Raw genomic sequence first — 15,749 nt, 5'->3', positions numbered from 1 at the left:
GTGCCAGCCATCCCAGTGGTAGCACCAGATGGGGGGATGTGGGGGAGCCTGCCCTGCCCTGCCAGGCGCAGACAGGTCCTTGGGCACAACGTGACCTGTTCTGCCGGGACAGGCTGGAAGCCGAGCCTTGCTCCTGTCCTGCACAGCTACCTGGGACTGTACCCACAGCTCCCACGGGCTGGGGGATGAGAGGCTAAAGCCACCCTTTGGAAAATAGGGCCCTCCCATTGCCCCTCCCCAGCCATGCACCGTGGGGCTGTGCGTGGACTGCAGCCCAGCCCTACAGGACATGCCCAGCCACATTAGTTGGGGGCGCTTGGCTGATTGCCCCCAGGCCAGAGTACTTAGCTTGTGGCACAGGGGTTGGTGTCCGTCCCGTGGGGACGCCTTCTCCGCCTCCCAGACCAACTTGGCTGTAGTGATGGTGCATGAAACCCAGGAAGGCCAGTTCACTCCTCACTAGCACTAGAGGCCACAATACTGAAATCTCTCCTCCCAGTAAAGAGACGTTAAAGAACAGGTCCTGTGTAGAATGGGCTTGTGAGATGTCGGGGGGGAGGTGTGGGCAGGACTTGGCCCAGGCTATGCCCCTTGGCGCGTGTCCCTTCTCTCGGCAAGCACAGCCTGCTGGGCCCTGTGGGTGGAGCGTGTGCTGCCGTTGTGCTGGGCACAGCAGGGTAACGACTTCAAGTGGTGACTGGGTGCTAGAAGGGGGCTGGGTTTTCCAATGGCTCGAGACACCTGGGTCTCCCTCCAGCCTCTCGGGAAGAATCATGCACTGGTTCCATCAGGCTGGGATGACATGCTCCAAGGCTCCTCCTGGAGGAGTGTATTCCTCCCGATGGGTTGTGAGGAGTAGTGCTTTGAAGATGTGAGGCTGGTGTTACTGGGATGACGGCCTGTACTACAGTCAGGGCTGGAACTGGGCCAGGGCATGAAAAGCAGGGCCTGCCTCCCTCTGCTGATCCACTGAGCCAGGAGTGGGGCCAACTTACGTCTCTCCCTTGCTTTCCCATTCAGACCCATCTGCGCGAAGTGGCCCTGCCGACGCAGCGGGCCGAGCGGCAGCCGAGCCCAGCCGCGGGCCCAACGACGTGCGGCTCTCCTGGAAGGCCCTGGGGAAGCAGCTGAATGCCGAGCTCAAGGGCAAGTGTTCTGAACTCCATTCTTCCCCCAGGCGCTCCTTTGTCGTTCAAGAGCAGAGCAGCCCCACGGAGCAGCAGGTCCGAGAGAGCTGGAGCAGCAGCTTGCCCAGGACTGGGAGGAGCACGCCTGCCCCTGCACCAAGGAGAACGAGCAACGCGGGCGCTAGCAGGGACACCGTAGATGCAGTCGCTGCCGGTATGGGATGTGGGAGCGTCTTGGGGCTCAGTGAAGGATGTAATTCTGCATCTGTTGTGGGCCCGAGTTAAGAAGTTCAGGGAGTGGGAAGTTTCAGAGTAGCAGCCGTGTTAGTCTGTATTCGCAAAAAGAAAAGGAGGACTTGTGGCACCTTAGAGACTAACCAATTTATTTGAGCATGAGCTTTCGTGAGCCACAGCTCACTTCGTCGGATGCATACCATGGAAACTGCAGCAGACTTTATATACACACAGAGATCATAAAACAATACCTCCTCCCACCCCACTGTCCTGCTGGTAATAGCTTATCTAAAGTGATCATCAAGTTGGGCCATTTCCAGCACAAATCCAGGTTTTCTCACATAAATTGCTTAGTCTCTAAGGTGCCACAAGTCCTCCTTTTCTTTTTAGGGAGTGGGAGCTGGCTGGGGTGCCAGAGCAGGCAGCCCCATCCTGGGATTTTCCTGGGTCCTGCCCGCGCTGCAGGTCGCGGGCTGCACTGAAGCAGAGCCCGAGGCAGAGTGGGACCGAGCAAGCCCTTGGACAGCTGTGGGGGCGAATAAAAAGTGCGTGGTTCTCGTGTCTGAGATCTCGCTCTTGGGCTTCCAGACCCTGGAAAAGGGTTTTCCAGAGTTCCTGCCCCTGAGCAGCACAGAGCTGAGGGCTCCCCCGGGGGGGCCCTGTCGCAGGTCCGGTTCAGGATAGCCCCACAACCTCTGGCTTCGCTCCCGCTCGCTCAGTAAACACACAAACTGAGATGTTGACGCACGGATACCCAGCTGTGTCCAGCAGCCAGCGGGGAGAGGCTGACACAGGGTTGGGGCGCGCCGTGTGGCTGACTAGTGTTGGGGGGCACAGTGAGACTGACAGAGGGGAAGCCCACACTCAAAGGAGCGTGAGTGCTGGGTGCGTTTGGTGAGGAGGGAGGTGCCTGGGCTGGGAGGGGGAGAGTTCCTGTCAACCCGGCATTCCAGACGCTCCCTGGCTGACGTGCCACTGGGCCCCACGGTGGGACTGTGGCCCGTCCTGCTCTGCTTTCAGTCAGTGCTTCTAGTGATGGTTACCTGCCCACTGCTTTTGTTCCAGCTGGGCAAGCAAATGACTTTCCAGCAATAACGGCCCCTGTAAATTCTTCCCTCGGCGTGACCGTGGAAGTTTCACCACCACCAAATTGGATCCAGATTCCTCCTGGTCACAGTTCTCTTCTCCCATCCGCCTGCCAAGAGGCAGAATAGCCTGGGGCTAGGACATGGGATTGAGTACTCCTCTTTCCCTGTACCCCCCTCCCCTGGGCTGTCTCTGGTTCTCTCGCTTGTGCCAGGCCTCGGGTTGGCCAAGGACAGAGCCCCGTGACTAAAAGGGGACAAGGTTTTGCCCTGCTCCTGCTCCCCCCACCCCACCCGCCATTCGAACAGTGCCATGCAGTGCCTACAGGATGCTTATTCCCTTCCCTGGCTGTACTCTGGGGCCTGTAGCAGTAACTCCCCTAGTGCAGAGATAGCTTATGGCCCTGGAGAGCCATCGCCTCAGGCAATGGTAGTGAGGCTGACAGACGCAATCGCCCATCAACCTCGCATGCAGAGTGTTCTCACCCCGAGCCAGGTAGCTCTCCAGCCAGTGCAACTTGCCTCAGCCTTGGCATCGAAACAGGGGAGTTCAGTGCTGCTCTGGGCTTGGTGGGGCATTGGGTCCAGGGCCCGGGTGCTCAGTTAATAAGGAGAATGATGGGTTTGGTGACTGCTGGCCCATCAGCTGCAGCGTGGGAGCAGAGAGTCCAGTTCCCTCAGTGTCCCTAGTGATACCCCAGCCAGTCCCATTGACCGTCAGTGACGCTATAGACTCTAGTTCCCTCGGCTGGGACTGGGTGGGCCCTGCAGAGACCGTGGACGGACGTGAAAAGCAGCAACCCCTGCTTGTAGGCCCTGCCCACGCACAGTGCTGGCACTGGTTCCAGTGATGTTGGATATAGGGCAGGGGCGGGCAAACTTCTTGGCCCGAGGGCCACATCGGGGTTGTGAAACGGTATGGAGGGCCGGGTAGGGAAGGCTGTGCCTCCCCAAACAGCCTGGCCCCTGCCCCCTAACCGCCTTCTCCCACTTACTGCCTCCCTCAGAACCCCCGACCCATCCAACCCCCCCTGACCCCCCTCTCCCGGGACCCCCACACCCCTATCCGCGCCCCTGGGATCCCAACCCATCCAACCCCCCCGCTCCCTGTCCCCTTACTACCCCGACACCTATCCACACCCCTGCCCCCTGACAGGACCCCACCCCCAATCCAACCCCCCCGTCTCCTGACCGCCCCCCTGAACCTCTGCCCCATCCAACTACCCCCCCTGACTGCCCCCCTCTCCCTTACCATGCCACTCAGAGCGGCAGGACAGGCTTATTGGAAAGCCTGGGAGGTGGGTGGGCACAAGCCGCATGGCTGGCACAGCGGCGGAGAAGGAGAGACAGCGGGGGAGGGGCCGGGGGCTAGCCTCCCGGGCCGGGAGCTCAGGGGCTGGGCAGGATGGTCCCACGGGCCGTAGTTCGCCCACCTCTGATATAGGGCAAGCCCCTGTGTGGCCACTTCTACTCCTGTTAAGTGAAGTTAGGTAAATTAACCGGAAACCTGATTCACCTGGTGCCAGTGGGGTGTGCGGAGCAGCTGCTAGGTCCTGCAGGCAGCAGGGCTGGGCTCCGTCCCTGGCTGCGTGCAGAGTAGCCGAGAGCCACGTGTTGCCAGCAGGGGCATTCCAAACCCTTTCGCAGTGGGTGCCTGGGGTCTGGCTGGTGGCAGGGCGGCTCGGGCTGTGTCCTGGTTGTTTCTCCCTTTGCATTGGTCCCAGAAAGGCCTCAGCAGCAGCCCTGCAAGCTGGATTCAGTTCTGCTTTGCAGGCATTGGAGTGGGCGGGTTCCCTAGTTGCTCCCACCCCTGCGCAGGGGCGGCTTGTTCATGCAGCCGGAGTGGGCTCAGAAGGGGTTAATGTTTGTGGCACAGCAAAAGGAAAGCCAGGATGCCAGGTTAGCGTGACCCAGGCGGTGAATCCCCCCGAGGGTGGACTGGCAGCAGCAGAGTGACAGAGCAGGCTCCGCTCGAGGCAGCCGCTTCTCTGAGACAGTCTCCTCTTCTTTTCAGACAATCGCCTGAAACCCAAGCCTCGGCTGAAAAACGTGGCCACCAGGCGCGCCGTTTCCGTTCACGAAGAACAGCTCAGGGAGCAGGGCTGCGTGGCTTCTCTGGAGAGTGAGTGTGGGGAGCGCCCTGGGGCCCGAGCTCCTCCTGGTGTGGGAGCTCCCTACATGGGGGCAGGACAAGAAGCAGTGGGGTTAAATTGCAGCAAGGGCCGTTTAGGTTGGACATTCTGTCAGGGCGGGTCAGCACTGGAACAAATTGCCTAGGGAGGTTGTGGCATCTCCTTCATTGGAGATTTTTAGGAGCAGGTTAGACAAACCGCTGTCAGGGATGGTCTAGGGAGTACTTAGTCCTGCCGGGAGGGCAGGGGCCTGGACTAGAGACCTCTCGAGGTCCCTTCCGGTCCTACGAGTCTATGGTTCTGACCTGGTGTAATTCCTGCGCACCTAAATGAAATGCTCCTGAACTGGCAGAGGCATGCTGGGCCTGAAACAACAGGGGCTGATTTTCCCACAGGGTAGCAGTGCCCAAGGGTACCTAGCTGTGTGAATGCAAAGTGGGTAGCTGGGTGCCCCATGACCCAGCAGCGCACGCATTTACCCCGCTCCCCCGGGTACAGTGACGGTCACTAGCGCAGCAGAGCTGCTCCCCAAGCGTCTGTGGCTTTGTGCCCTGAGCCAGCATCTGCCAGCGCAAACAGCTCTGAAACCTGTGCGGTTTTTGTTGTTGTTGTTGGGTTTTTTTTAAAAAGGCAGGTCACTCAGCGGAGCTCAGAAACGCGCCAGATAAGGTGCCCAGCCTAGGGGACGTTTTGCTCGCGCCCAGCAGCGACACTCACTTGGTTTGTAACTAGTATCAGAGGGGCAGCCGTGTTAGTCTGGATCTGTAAAAGCCACAGAGACTCCTAGGGCACCTAATAGACTAACAGACGTACTGGAGCATAAGCTTTCAGGGGTGAACACCCACTTTGTCGGATAAAGTCTATAAGGTGCCCCAGGCCTCTTTGTTGGTTTGTAACTGCGCTCTGAAACCTTGTGTGTGTAACCCATGGGCCTAATAGGGCGATATCTCTTTACGAGACCCATTGTGGGAGGCAGGAGTGAGCTGTGTCTGGGTCATTGTTGCTAGGCAGATTGAGCATGCCACATCCAGAAGCTTCTGGAATTGGGGGTGGTAGTTTTGGGTCTGGTCCCATAGGGTTCCTGTTGTGGGGTCAGACTCCCTGCGAGCGAGCGATTTGTAACCTTTGGTGGGCTAGAGTTCACTTCATTACCCTCCTCCAGTGCCAACAAAAACCCCCACTCCCCCAGAAAGTAGCTGGAGCCCCAGAGGTCAGTCTAGAAGGATTTTCAGCAAGGACTGCACAGGGTCAACCTCCCCACATTCAAGTCCCAAAAGGAACTAAAGAGGAATTTAATTAAGTAACTTTATAAAATCTTATGATAAACAAATCTATTTTTTATGACATGACATGGCTATGTTATAACCCACAGACATTACCTTCACAGTTATACATAAATAAAAACAACAAATTAAAATCTGAACAGTTTAGTCCCCACAGAAATACAGCGAGAAGAACCTGAGAGTTCCCAAAAGCTTAGGTTTTGTTCACCTAAGCCTCAGAGTCTTTGATAACCAAATCTAGACAGTTTGCTGAGTCTAAAACATCTTCCCTCCCCTTGCTTGTAGGAATCTTCAGTTGGAATCCAGGCAGACTCGTCCCCCGCAGAAAGCACTGCGAGCCAGTCAGCTGACTGTTTAAATCTAGACACGTAACTGAGTGGTTGGTTAAGGAAAACCCTGTTACAAGAAAATACAAAGCTGAGAATAGTAAAATAGAAATGACTCTTTCCCCCATCACATTTAAAGAAAAGCTGGTGCCTCAGACTAGTTGAGACAAGTTAACAGGAACAGTTTGACTAAAATCAAAACAACATTCCACACGGACAATTAAAACAGAAGTGATTTTTCCCTCCCAGTTTCCCTGGCTATAATGTGCCTTGCCCAGGCTTCCCTGTTAGAGGGGTCACAAGACCACGAACCGGCTACAACACGCTTCAGCGTTTGGGCCACCAGCCTGCTTCCTGCTCAGCTTCTCCCAACTCACCCGGGGCCCGTGACCTTCTACAAAGCCGCCGTCCTGACCGCTCGCCCGCAGGGAGCCTGAGCCTGAGCCTGCACCAGGGACCCTGGGGGAGCAGACCCAAAACTACCACCCCCCATTCCAGAAGCTTCTGGATGTGGCATGCTTAATCTGCCTAGCAACAGTGACCCAGACACAGCTCACGCCTGCCTCCCCCAATGGGTCTCGTAAAGAGAGATCGCCCTATTAGGCCCATGGGTTACATGCCCGTGCACCCCTTCAAGCCTGCCAGACCCCACCTGCGAGCTCCAAGAAGAAAGGGGCCAGAGCCCACTTCAAATCTGCTTCAGTGCTGTTGACATTGGTGCTGCAACAGCAGGAATAGAGGTGGCCTAGGCTCCTGCACGGGCCCCGGGCCCCGCCAGTGGGCCCCCCCAGCTGGTAACATCCCACTGCTGTATTTCCTCCAGGTGTAAAAATCCCCCTGCGCCTACAGCGCTCGCCAGTCCTGAAACGGAAACCTCAACCCAACTCCCTGGCGGATGTGGCAGGGAGCAGCACACCCAGCCCCCTGGCAGCACTGAAGGGTAAGGATGGGCTAGCCCTACAGCATGGGCATGGCACTTGCACCAACTCAGAGCCCTTTCCCCTTCCGCATTGCCCCGGCACCTCCTGCAGGCCCGGTCCACTCCTCTTCCCTACACCTGCGTGCTGCCCCCTGCCTGATCCTGCTCTCCCCCCGACTAATGTGAGGTGGGAGTGGCCACCCTGAGGCCAGTGCAGTTACACTGGTGTAAAGGGGAGAATCTGGCCCTGTGGGGACAGGTGCACAGAGGTTAAAGCAGCCAGACAGGCCTCTCCCCTCCTGCTGAGCTGCAGCTCCCGGCTCCCTTTGTTGCTCTACAGTTAGTAATGCTGTTGTGACCCTCGCTCATGCTGTGTTTGTGGCCCCTTCCCCAGATTCTCTGCCACAGGACGAGCACAGGGCCACAGCCGAACTGCAGGGGGAGTGGCCGCAAGCCGTGGAACAACTGGTTGAAAATGCACAGAACAGCCATACACCAAAGAGCAGTGGCTCCAGACCTGCCAGCAGCCCCCCAGGGACAATGAGTTAGTGGGGGCTGCCACCCGCTGTCATTTCCAATAAACCACTGCGACCGAGTGCAAGCTGAAGGGTTATAATTTGCAATAGCAGCTTAAGCACCTGTGCAGTGCAGGGCACCATGGCCCAGGCAGCGGGGAGATGGGGGAGGAGGCCCCCAGCCTGCTCCCCATCCCTTCGTGCTCCCAGGTGTAGATCATCAGTGCTGCCTATGGAAATGGGGACACCAGAGCCTGGCCCCACTGGGGGGGCTGCTAACAATTCCTGAATGATCTACAAGAGAACCCCCTTTCCAGCTCCCACTACCCTCTGCTAGTCTCATACTGCGCACAGCTGGCTTTACACAAGCTCCAGCTGCCTAAAACAGAGATGCCAAAAGCCAGTAGCTGAGTTTGCCACCAGCCTAAGCTTTTCCTGGAGCATCTGGCTCTGTAGATGCATGCACAGCTATGGGCCAGTGACTTGTGTGTGTGTGCCATACATGGGAACTTGCCTTGTATTATACAGCCCCAGAACAACAGGGCTGTGCAATGCTGTGTTAGGTGGTTTTCAGGCAGCGTGTGATACTCACATCCAAACCTACTCAATACAGAGCAATCTGTCTCTTCTGGGGCCCAGAACGGGTTGTTCCCCTCCAACCATTAGTCTGGGTGCATGCTGTCAGTTTGATTTAACTTGTATACACAATCCTGCCATTCTTACTCAAGCAGATCCTCCACTTCCAGAAACAGGGGTTTGGGCTGAAGGCACAGCCCATGTGCTCTGTACATGCTGGTTCTGCGTTCTGCTCTGCTCCACCATGGCAGGCTGGAAATTCTGGGGCACTGCTCAGTCAGTCAAAAAAACAAACCTGGAGGGTTTGATTAAAATGTGAACATGACTAATCCCTCATGTGTAGCTCCCTGTGTGTTTCTCCTGCTGGTGCATTTATTTCAGGTGCCCCATCATTTCAGCATACTGCAGAATTAGACACAGAAACTGAGCAACTGCTCTGAAGCAGCAGCAGGTTTAGGCAGCTGGTTTGATAAGCACAGGAACTCGGGGTCTGCAAAGATGAGCTGCTGGGAATAGTTAAATTGAAGCTGCTGCGAGGAATGGAGCTCTTCAGACCTGTCCTGCTCTTGGTTCCAGCTGGCTGCAGGCTTGACACGTCACTCACATCTGGGTCTTGGCTAAGGTTTTTGTCACCAGCACAAGGGCTAGAATTTATTTAATTTAGAGTCTGGATCAAAATTCGGCAGCCAAAAATACAAGTAATTCTGTCCCCAGGCTCACAGCCTCAGGCAGTGGTCCCCAAATGTTTTACATCAGCCCCCTCCCCCCCATCTGTGTTGTCCCCAGAGCCATGGTCAGAGCTGGGGGTGGGGCTGGCAATCAGGGCTGCTGCCAGGAGCTAAGACCAGAGCTCCCTCTCTGCATCCCCCCCCACCCCCCTCCCTGTTTAGGAACCACTATCTTAAGGCAACAAAACTTCCTTAGCCCTGCTATTTCACATACACAGCTGTTCCCACTCCTGACAGACAGTACCTGCCTGTAGCTCAACTCGGCCCACAGCCTCCACCAGCACAAAGCAGAGCAGAGGATGCTGTATTTGTGTTGTGAACAGAGGTCCCTTTGCTTCCCCCTCCAGCTGCGCAGCATGGCCCTTGCTGCACCTGATGTGTGTGAGGGGGATGAGGATATTCTATCAGAGCCATGTATTTAAAAACAGACAACTTTTTATTTTTCATTTCCAAAGCATAAACCATGTGAAATATTTTGTAACAAACGGAGCAGGAACCTAATCAAACAAAGCATTAAAAGACCACACTACTGCATTGACTCCAGAGCTGCAACTGGTAGAGGGGTGCACTGCTGTGGATAAGGAACGCTACCAGTGCTTTCCTAACCTCTGCTACAACATGGGAACTCCTCTGGCTGGAGCCTAGGGCTGGGGCATTAGCCCAGTTAAGGGATGCTGGAGGTTGTAAGGAGATGTAGCAAGCCCCTTGCTCATAGGTGCTCTGCGTGTGCTTTTGAGATGCCTGCTCCTATCCCCGCTCATTGCATTCCTTGACAAATAACAGACTGGGCAGGTGTGCGGGTCAGGCAGAGCACTGAAGGGCATTGCTTTCCAGCTGGGGTTTAACATGCTGAAGAGGTGATTGTAGGGAGAAGGGAGAGCAGAATATCCCACAGCAAGGTATCCTGTCTACCTGACTTTCCCTACACCAGCCCTTCTCGTGGAGCACAGGAAGAAAACCAGTTGCCCCTCCCAGCCATAGCTAAGCCTGAAATTCAGCAGTGTCACACCATGCCAGCAAAGGGTCACGCATGCTGCTTCCCTGCAGCAGCCACAGCCCTTCAGCTGCCCCCACTGTGGCAGGGGACTCCCAGCATACGGCACAGTAGCTATTCCAAGAGTCTGGGCTGGAGTTGTGGGGATTGGAGTGCCTTTTGGGTAACTTGAGTGCCAACGGACCTTCCTTTTGGCCCCAGAGAGCCTACTCTGTAGGGATATCGAGTCATGCTCTTCCCTTTGGGTAAGCTGTGAACAAGAACAGGAGAACCTCTGAATAGCACGTTGGAACTCCACCAGGGCCTCAGGGCTGCTCAGCTTTGGTGATCACCCAGCAGGCCCACCGCAGCATCGCCTTCGAGATCCTGTCAACCAAAACATGAGCACGAGTGAATGGGACGGCTGCTGTGCAGCTGCCGTGCTTACCTACCGCAGGGCTCGGCTGCCATCCAGAACAATACTGTACTCTGCCGAGGGAGCCCCTGAGCGAGACCCCAGAGCAGCTGTGCCCAAGCTGTGCTCCACACAGCAGTGACTGGTAATCCCCAAAGAGGCTGGTCACATGGCGCCACGGCTTCTCTTCAGCTGCTTTGACAAGGGTCCAAGCACTCACTGCCAAGGACTGTAAGAGCAGCTCAAACCAGGAGTCAGCCTGGCTGCCTTTACTAGAGCTGGGACTGCCAGCTGCCCATGAGGGGAGAAAGGAAGAAGGTACTGACAGTATGTCCAGGGTGGAAGGGAACCAGTGGGCAGGGGAACACTGCAGGTGGGAGGAATTAAGCTGTGTAATGAAGAGACAAATCAAGTGCGATTAGTGTTCTCAGAGAGGGAACATGGGTTAGCGCTCCAGTTCTACGCCCCACAGGCGAGAACTGCCATACTTACCACCCACATGTTGATAACCGCAACTGGGAGGGGAGAGGGCCATGAGTCAATCTCTGTATTACAGTGTGAACCACACTGGCTTGGTTTGAGAGCCCACCGCCTAGTGAAGCAGTGGGGACCCAGCTCACAGCAGTGTCAGTCACTGCATGGCCAGAGACCCACAGGTTGGGTTCGTAGGGGCTATGCAAGTGCAGCTCCCTGACAGCAGCATGGCACTGCAGCCCAAGCTGTTGTCAGAGGGAGCTGGTGGATGGGAGTGAAATCTAAGGGGGACCGGCGCAGCTCTCGCCTCAGCTGTACCGGCAATAGGGTCTCTGGAGCCGTGCCAGATGCTTTGGACAGGATGCAGAGCAGCTTATGAGATGCAAAGGGAATTTGAGAAGCCCACTTAGCTGGGATGTGCCCTGTCTGGGAGACCCACGCACCGCACTCACCTGGTGGAGTTCACTCGGGCACAGAGATCTGGTGTTGGTGCCTTGTAGGTGTATTGAAACGGGGTTGTTTTCACATACTTGTGGAGGGAAGGAAGACAATTTGGTTCAATCTATGTTAAACATCACAGCTCAAAAATATCTCCAGCCCATGCAGAGCTCCGGGCATAGCTTTCTTCCCCACCAGCTCTCCTGGCTCAGGAGCTGGTTTCATGCACGTTTACCCAGTGGAACCAAGACACTAGATGTCCCCAGGGAAAGACAAGAGTTCTGGGCAAGCCAGCATGCAGGAGCAGGGGATTCTCTTGGAAATCTGAGTTACCCTGAGTGCTTGGCGCAGCCCTGGAGTGAAAGCCTCCCGAAACAGACACCAACCTTAAGGAGAGGTCCCCTGAAACAATGACTGATCCCCTCCAAGGAGGGGGCCTTGTGCTGTAAGATTGAGCCTACTTCAGCATGTGCAGCATGACAGGGCCTCTTTCACACGTTACTGAGTTAATTACTTAGAGAGCTGGAGGATTTCCTTGGTTGTTTAGGACCCCGTCTCCATCTGGGAGCCCAGGAGGGGACCCCGTCTCCATCTGGGAGCCCAGGAGGGGACTTGTAGCAAGTGCTGGAGTGTGTTCTCTGTACTCTCACCCCTGCGCTCTGACTAGCTCCTCCAAATCCCACTGCATGTGGCTTCTGCCTCCCCCTTCCCCAACCACATGGTCACAACAGGCTTTTCCCACCTTCCCACCATGGACATGGCTGTCTACTGTCTGGCACAGGAGCAATGGCTACTATTGGGAATGCCTGGCAGAGGGCAGTTCCCTGGCAGACGTGGGCTGACACAGACCCCTTGCTCCTGGAGCAGGACTCTTGCAGGGGAAGAAAGCTCAGACCCAGCAAGGGAGAGGCAGACAGCCTCAGAGGGAGCCCTTCCCTTTTCTTCTCAGCTGGAAGGCTGGTGGCTACAAGGCAGGGCCTTGGGGCTGGGAGACAGGAGACTGTGGGACACTAAGACAAAACTAAGAAGTGACAATGAGCCTCTCAATCTTTACCTGTTGCTGGCCTGGCCTGGATGTAGCCATGCTCCCGACTGCAGCTGTCTCATTCCCCCTTCCTGGCAGCCTCTCCGGGTCCCCAGGCAGTGCAGGCTCCTGAGCTGGCCCGGCCTGCTCCTGCCTGCTCTTCTTGGCTCTCTGAGCACTCACCAACTCCATACCTGGGTTCTGGCCCACTATCTTCCTGTCCATGCAGCGCATGTCCCCCATGGGCACATCCGCATGGGGAGGTTTCCTCTGTGCTCTCTGATGGGTTTTGCCTGGGCTGGGCAAAACCTGGTCATGGACCTTATTGTCATCCACCAGCAGCTTTCTCTTAGTCACCCTGTGCTGCCTGCTCCTGCACAGATCTTTTCCCCCAGCTCCACTCCCTAGCTCAGCGTCCCCTTGAGAGCTTGTCAGACCACTGTTCCCCACATCTGGGAGGGAAGCCAGGCCACCACGATCAGCCTGCCCTCCATTTGCAGGGGGTGCTGCTCTGCTGTTGATGCTGCCCAAAATAGGAAGAGCAGGAGAGAAAGGGCACAGATTGGTTTGGAAAGCCCCAGATGGCTGGCCGCAGGGAATGTCATGGCTGGCATCACGGTTTTTGTCCACATGTGGTGCCCTCTGGAATGTGGCAGCAGCTGTTCCTTGACTGGCAACCTCTGGGGCACGTGTACTGCTGTAGGACAGCAGTGATGGGGATACAGTCTTCACTGGTTCACCCTGGGATAAGGTAGAAGGGGACTTCTGGCTGGAAGGCTCCAAGAAATCTGGGGTGTTGCTGTCAGGCTGCGTGATAGCCGCCTCCTCTGCAGAGCTTGCCAGCTGGGCCTCTTGTGTGCTTGGCAGGCTGGGCTGGATAAGGGACTTCTCTGACAAAAGAGAACAAAACACAACTTTCTCTGTGGACGAGGGCAGGAGACAGCAGCATGGGCAGAGCCTGTCCCACCTCTCTGGGGCTGGGAAGGCAGCTGGAGAAGGACAATTCCAAAGGGGAACTATCCACAGGGGCCAGTGATGGCAAAGTTGGCAGGAGAAGGTTAGGCCTGAATAAAGACTGGGAGTGGATGGGTTATTACAAAAACTAAATTTCCCCCTACTGTTACTCGCACCTTCTTGTCAGCTGTTTGAAATTGGCCACCCTCATTACCACTACAAAAGTGATTTTTCCTCCCTTGGTATTCTACTGTTAATTGAATTGTCTTGTTAGACTGACCCCCGACTTGGTAAGGCAACTCCCATCTTTTCATGTAGTATGTATATATACCGGCTACTGTCTTTTCCACTCCATGCATCTGATGAAGTGGGTTCTAACCCATGAAAGCTTATGCCCACATAAACGTGTTAGTCTCCAAGGTGCCACAAGGACTCCTCGTTGGTTCTGCTACAGCAACTCTTGGCTACCGGAGGTGTCCTTCAAGTGTCTTATCCAGGTTCTATTGGGCATTTTCTCCTCCGTGCTGATTGGCTGTTTGCACCAACACCCTCCCTCACAGAGTCTCTCCCTGCTGTACAGGCTGCCCCGCCCCGACTCATTCCACATCCCCTCTCCCTTCTGGTGTTTTTCCGTTTAGCTGATCCTGTCCCAGCTTCTGTCACTGATCCCGCTGCTCACTACGCCCGCTATCCTCCGCCCCCAGCCTGTGTCTGTCTTGTTGAGTTAGTCTATTACTCTGTGTCTGTACAGCACCTAGCACAATGGGGTGTTGATCTCCGTGGTTCCTAGGCACTACCATGATACAGGTACCACCAATATTGTGCAAGGGCATCAGCCATTTATGGGGGGAGATAAAGTCTATCACCCTTGGTGCATGCAGATGGGTGGACTGGCAAACGCTATCTCACACACACACACAGGCACCTGAATACATCAAAGAGATTCAGGCTGCACCTTCCTGAAAACCATCCTCATCCCCTGCACGTGCACACATCATGGGCCACATTTTAAGAACTGCGTATGCAGAAGTGAGTGTGCAATTTCAAGTGTGATGGTGGTAACAAGGCTTATAAATTGCGTGCGCGTGAGCACACAATTCTTCCTGTCTGACCCTGTATCTCCAGAAGGTGTAAGATACCAGGTGTACAGACACAGAGAGAGAAGGAAAGACGGTCTCCACTTGCAACAGGAGATGCTGTAGGGAAATGTGTGCACTCACCTTCCAAAGAGGATGACAGAGTCACGGACACTGACTGAAGCTTGTCCCAGGGATTATCCAGGGATACGTCCAAACTTCGGGACATCGCACTAGGGTCTGCCAAAAGCGAGAATGAAATTAGACTACAGCCCTACAGATTGGAGAACTGCAGGCCAGGCGAAAGGCCTCAGCAAGGAACAGTGGCCACTGGCTCAGGTTCCTCTACTCACCATTGGGGCATGACACTACGCTACGGTCATCCGGGTCCCTGTCAAGGCAGCTACTCCCAGGAACAGTGTGAGGAGCTCCTGCAGGAAAAGGGGGGTTGCCGTCACACTCTGGGTGCCTCTCGCTGACTCAGCTCATTCCCCGAGAGCAGCCTAAACCCCCCCCCCCCCCCAGAACCACAAGGACCCCTCAGGGAAGAGCTCCACTGCAGCCTCCCAGTCTCCACTGGGGATGATTACAGGGTTCGCAAATCCCCTGGCTAGAGGAAGCATCTCATTCTAGCTGCATCTGTGAAGGACCAGGCCAGGGACTGGAATGCCAGTTGCCATCCCACGCCACGTGGACCAACATCCCCAGAGAGCGCAGCCCTGCAGGCAGGGCCTGACTGAACCATGCGGCTCGGGAGCCCTGCCCCCATTCCAGAGCCACCCCTGAGAGGCAGACCCGGTTGGTGCAGAAAGCTCTTGGTGCAGAAAGCTCATGAGGGATGGGAGCGGAGAGAGTGTCAGGCAGAGGGTGCCTCACTGAGACCTGGGCACGCTTCTGGAGAGCCCCAGCCAGCGGGGAGCCTGCTAACACGCAGGGAGCTCTGACTGAGAGCCTGCAGCTCTCAAAATCAGGTCTGCAAGGCGCTCAGGCAGAGCCCAAGCCCAGAAACAGCAGACTGTTGTGCACAGTCTGCGTCCTGTAGGTATGGCTGTGGTACTGACCTGCCAGGCAGGCATCACGAATCGCCTCCTTCTCCTCTGGGCTGATCACCAGGAAGTTGGCTGGTACTGTAAAGACGTCCTTACTCAGCTGAAAAGAGAACTGTTAGCCAGCTTCTATTCCACAGACAGATGGACAGGGAGTCCAGGCAGCCCGGCACACTGACCCATCCCTGGGGCTCCTAGCATCACTGGGAAAACCAGGAGCTCTTCCCCAGACCAGGAGAGTGAGCCCGGAAGAGCTGATTTTAACTCTTAGGTCTGAGCATCCCGCGTGAGCTCTGGGAACCCGACGCAATGCAGCACTATCCCAAGAAATGCCAAAAGCCTGTATGCCACAGCAAGAGCCACCCTCACTCCCTCCAACTGGGTCCTTCCCTCCCAAGGTCGAAGGATTTACCTCTTTCTTCTG

The 15,749-nt window shown here is 55.9% G+C and overlaps 2 protein-coding genes across 3 annotated transcripts in view; one reads left to right on the top strand and one right to left on the bottom strand.

Annotated features, from left to right (window-relative positions):
• The window catches only part of CARMIL2 (capping protein regulator and myosin 1 linker 2), a 141,057-nt gene extending 132,530 nt beyond the window's left edge, over positions 1-8,527 (top strand). The window contains exons 37-40 of the mRNA XM_073307100.2: positions 1,021-1,341; positions 4,461-4,568; positions 7,011-7,127; positions 7,501-8,527. Coding sequence (XP_073163201.2) covers positions 1,021-1,341; positions 4,461-4,568; positions 7,011-7,127; positions 7,501-7,655 — 701 coding nt within the window. The 3' untranslated portion in view covers positions 7,656-8,527. The remainder of the gene's footprint in view (positions 1-1,020; positions 1,342-4,460; positions 4,569-7,010; positions 7,128-7,500) is intronic.
• An 815-nt stretch (positions 8,528-9,342) lies between these two features.
• The window catches only part of ACD (ACD shelterin complex subunit and telomerase recruitment factor), a 36,830-nt gene continuing 30,423 nt past the window's right edge, over positions 9,343-15,749 (bottom strand). The window contains exons 10-15 of one of the 2 annotated variants that reach the window (XM_073307122.2): positions 15,341-15,428; positions 14,633-14,710; positions 14,424-14,519; positions 12,280-13,139; positions 11,240-11,316; positions 9,343-10,169 (exon numbers count right to left, since the gene is read on the bottom strand). In XM_073307122.2, the coding sequence (XP_073163223.1) occupies positions 10,034-10,169; positions 11,240-11,316; positions 12,280-13,139; positions 14,424-14,519; positions 14,633-14,710; positions 15,341-15,428 (1,335 nt within the window). In that variant the 3' untranslated portion in view covers positions 9,343-10,033. Of the gene's footprint in view, positions 10,286-11,239; positions 11,317-12,279; positions 13,140-14,423; positions 14,520-14,632; positions 14,711-15,340; positions 15,429-15,749 lie in introns of both variants that reach the window. The other variant, XM_073307124.2, reaches the window with a different exon arrangement.

The sequence above is a fragment of the Lepidochelys kempii genome, chromosome 12, assembly GCF_965140285.1.
Source record: "Lepidochelys kempii isolate rLepKem1 chromosome 12, rLepKem1.hap1, whole genome shotgun sequence".
NCBI lineage: Eukaryota > Metazoa > Chordata > Testudines > Cheloniidae > Lepidochelys > Lepidochelys kempii.
The sequence above is the reverse complement of the archived record's forward strand: the minus strand, read 5'-3'. Positions and strand labels throughout refer to the sequence as shown.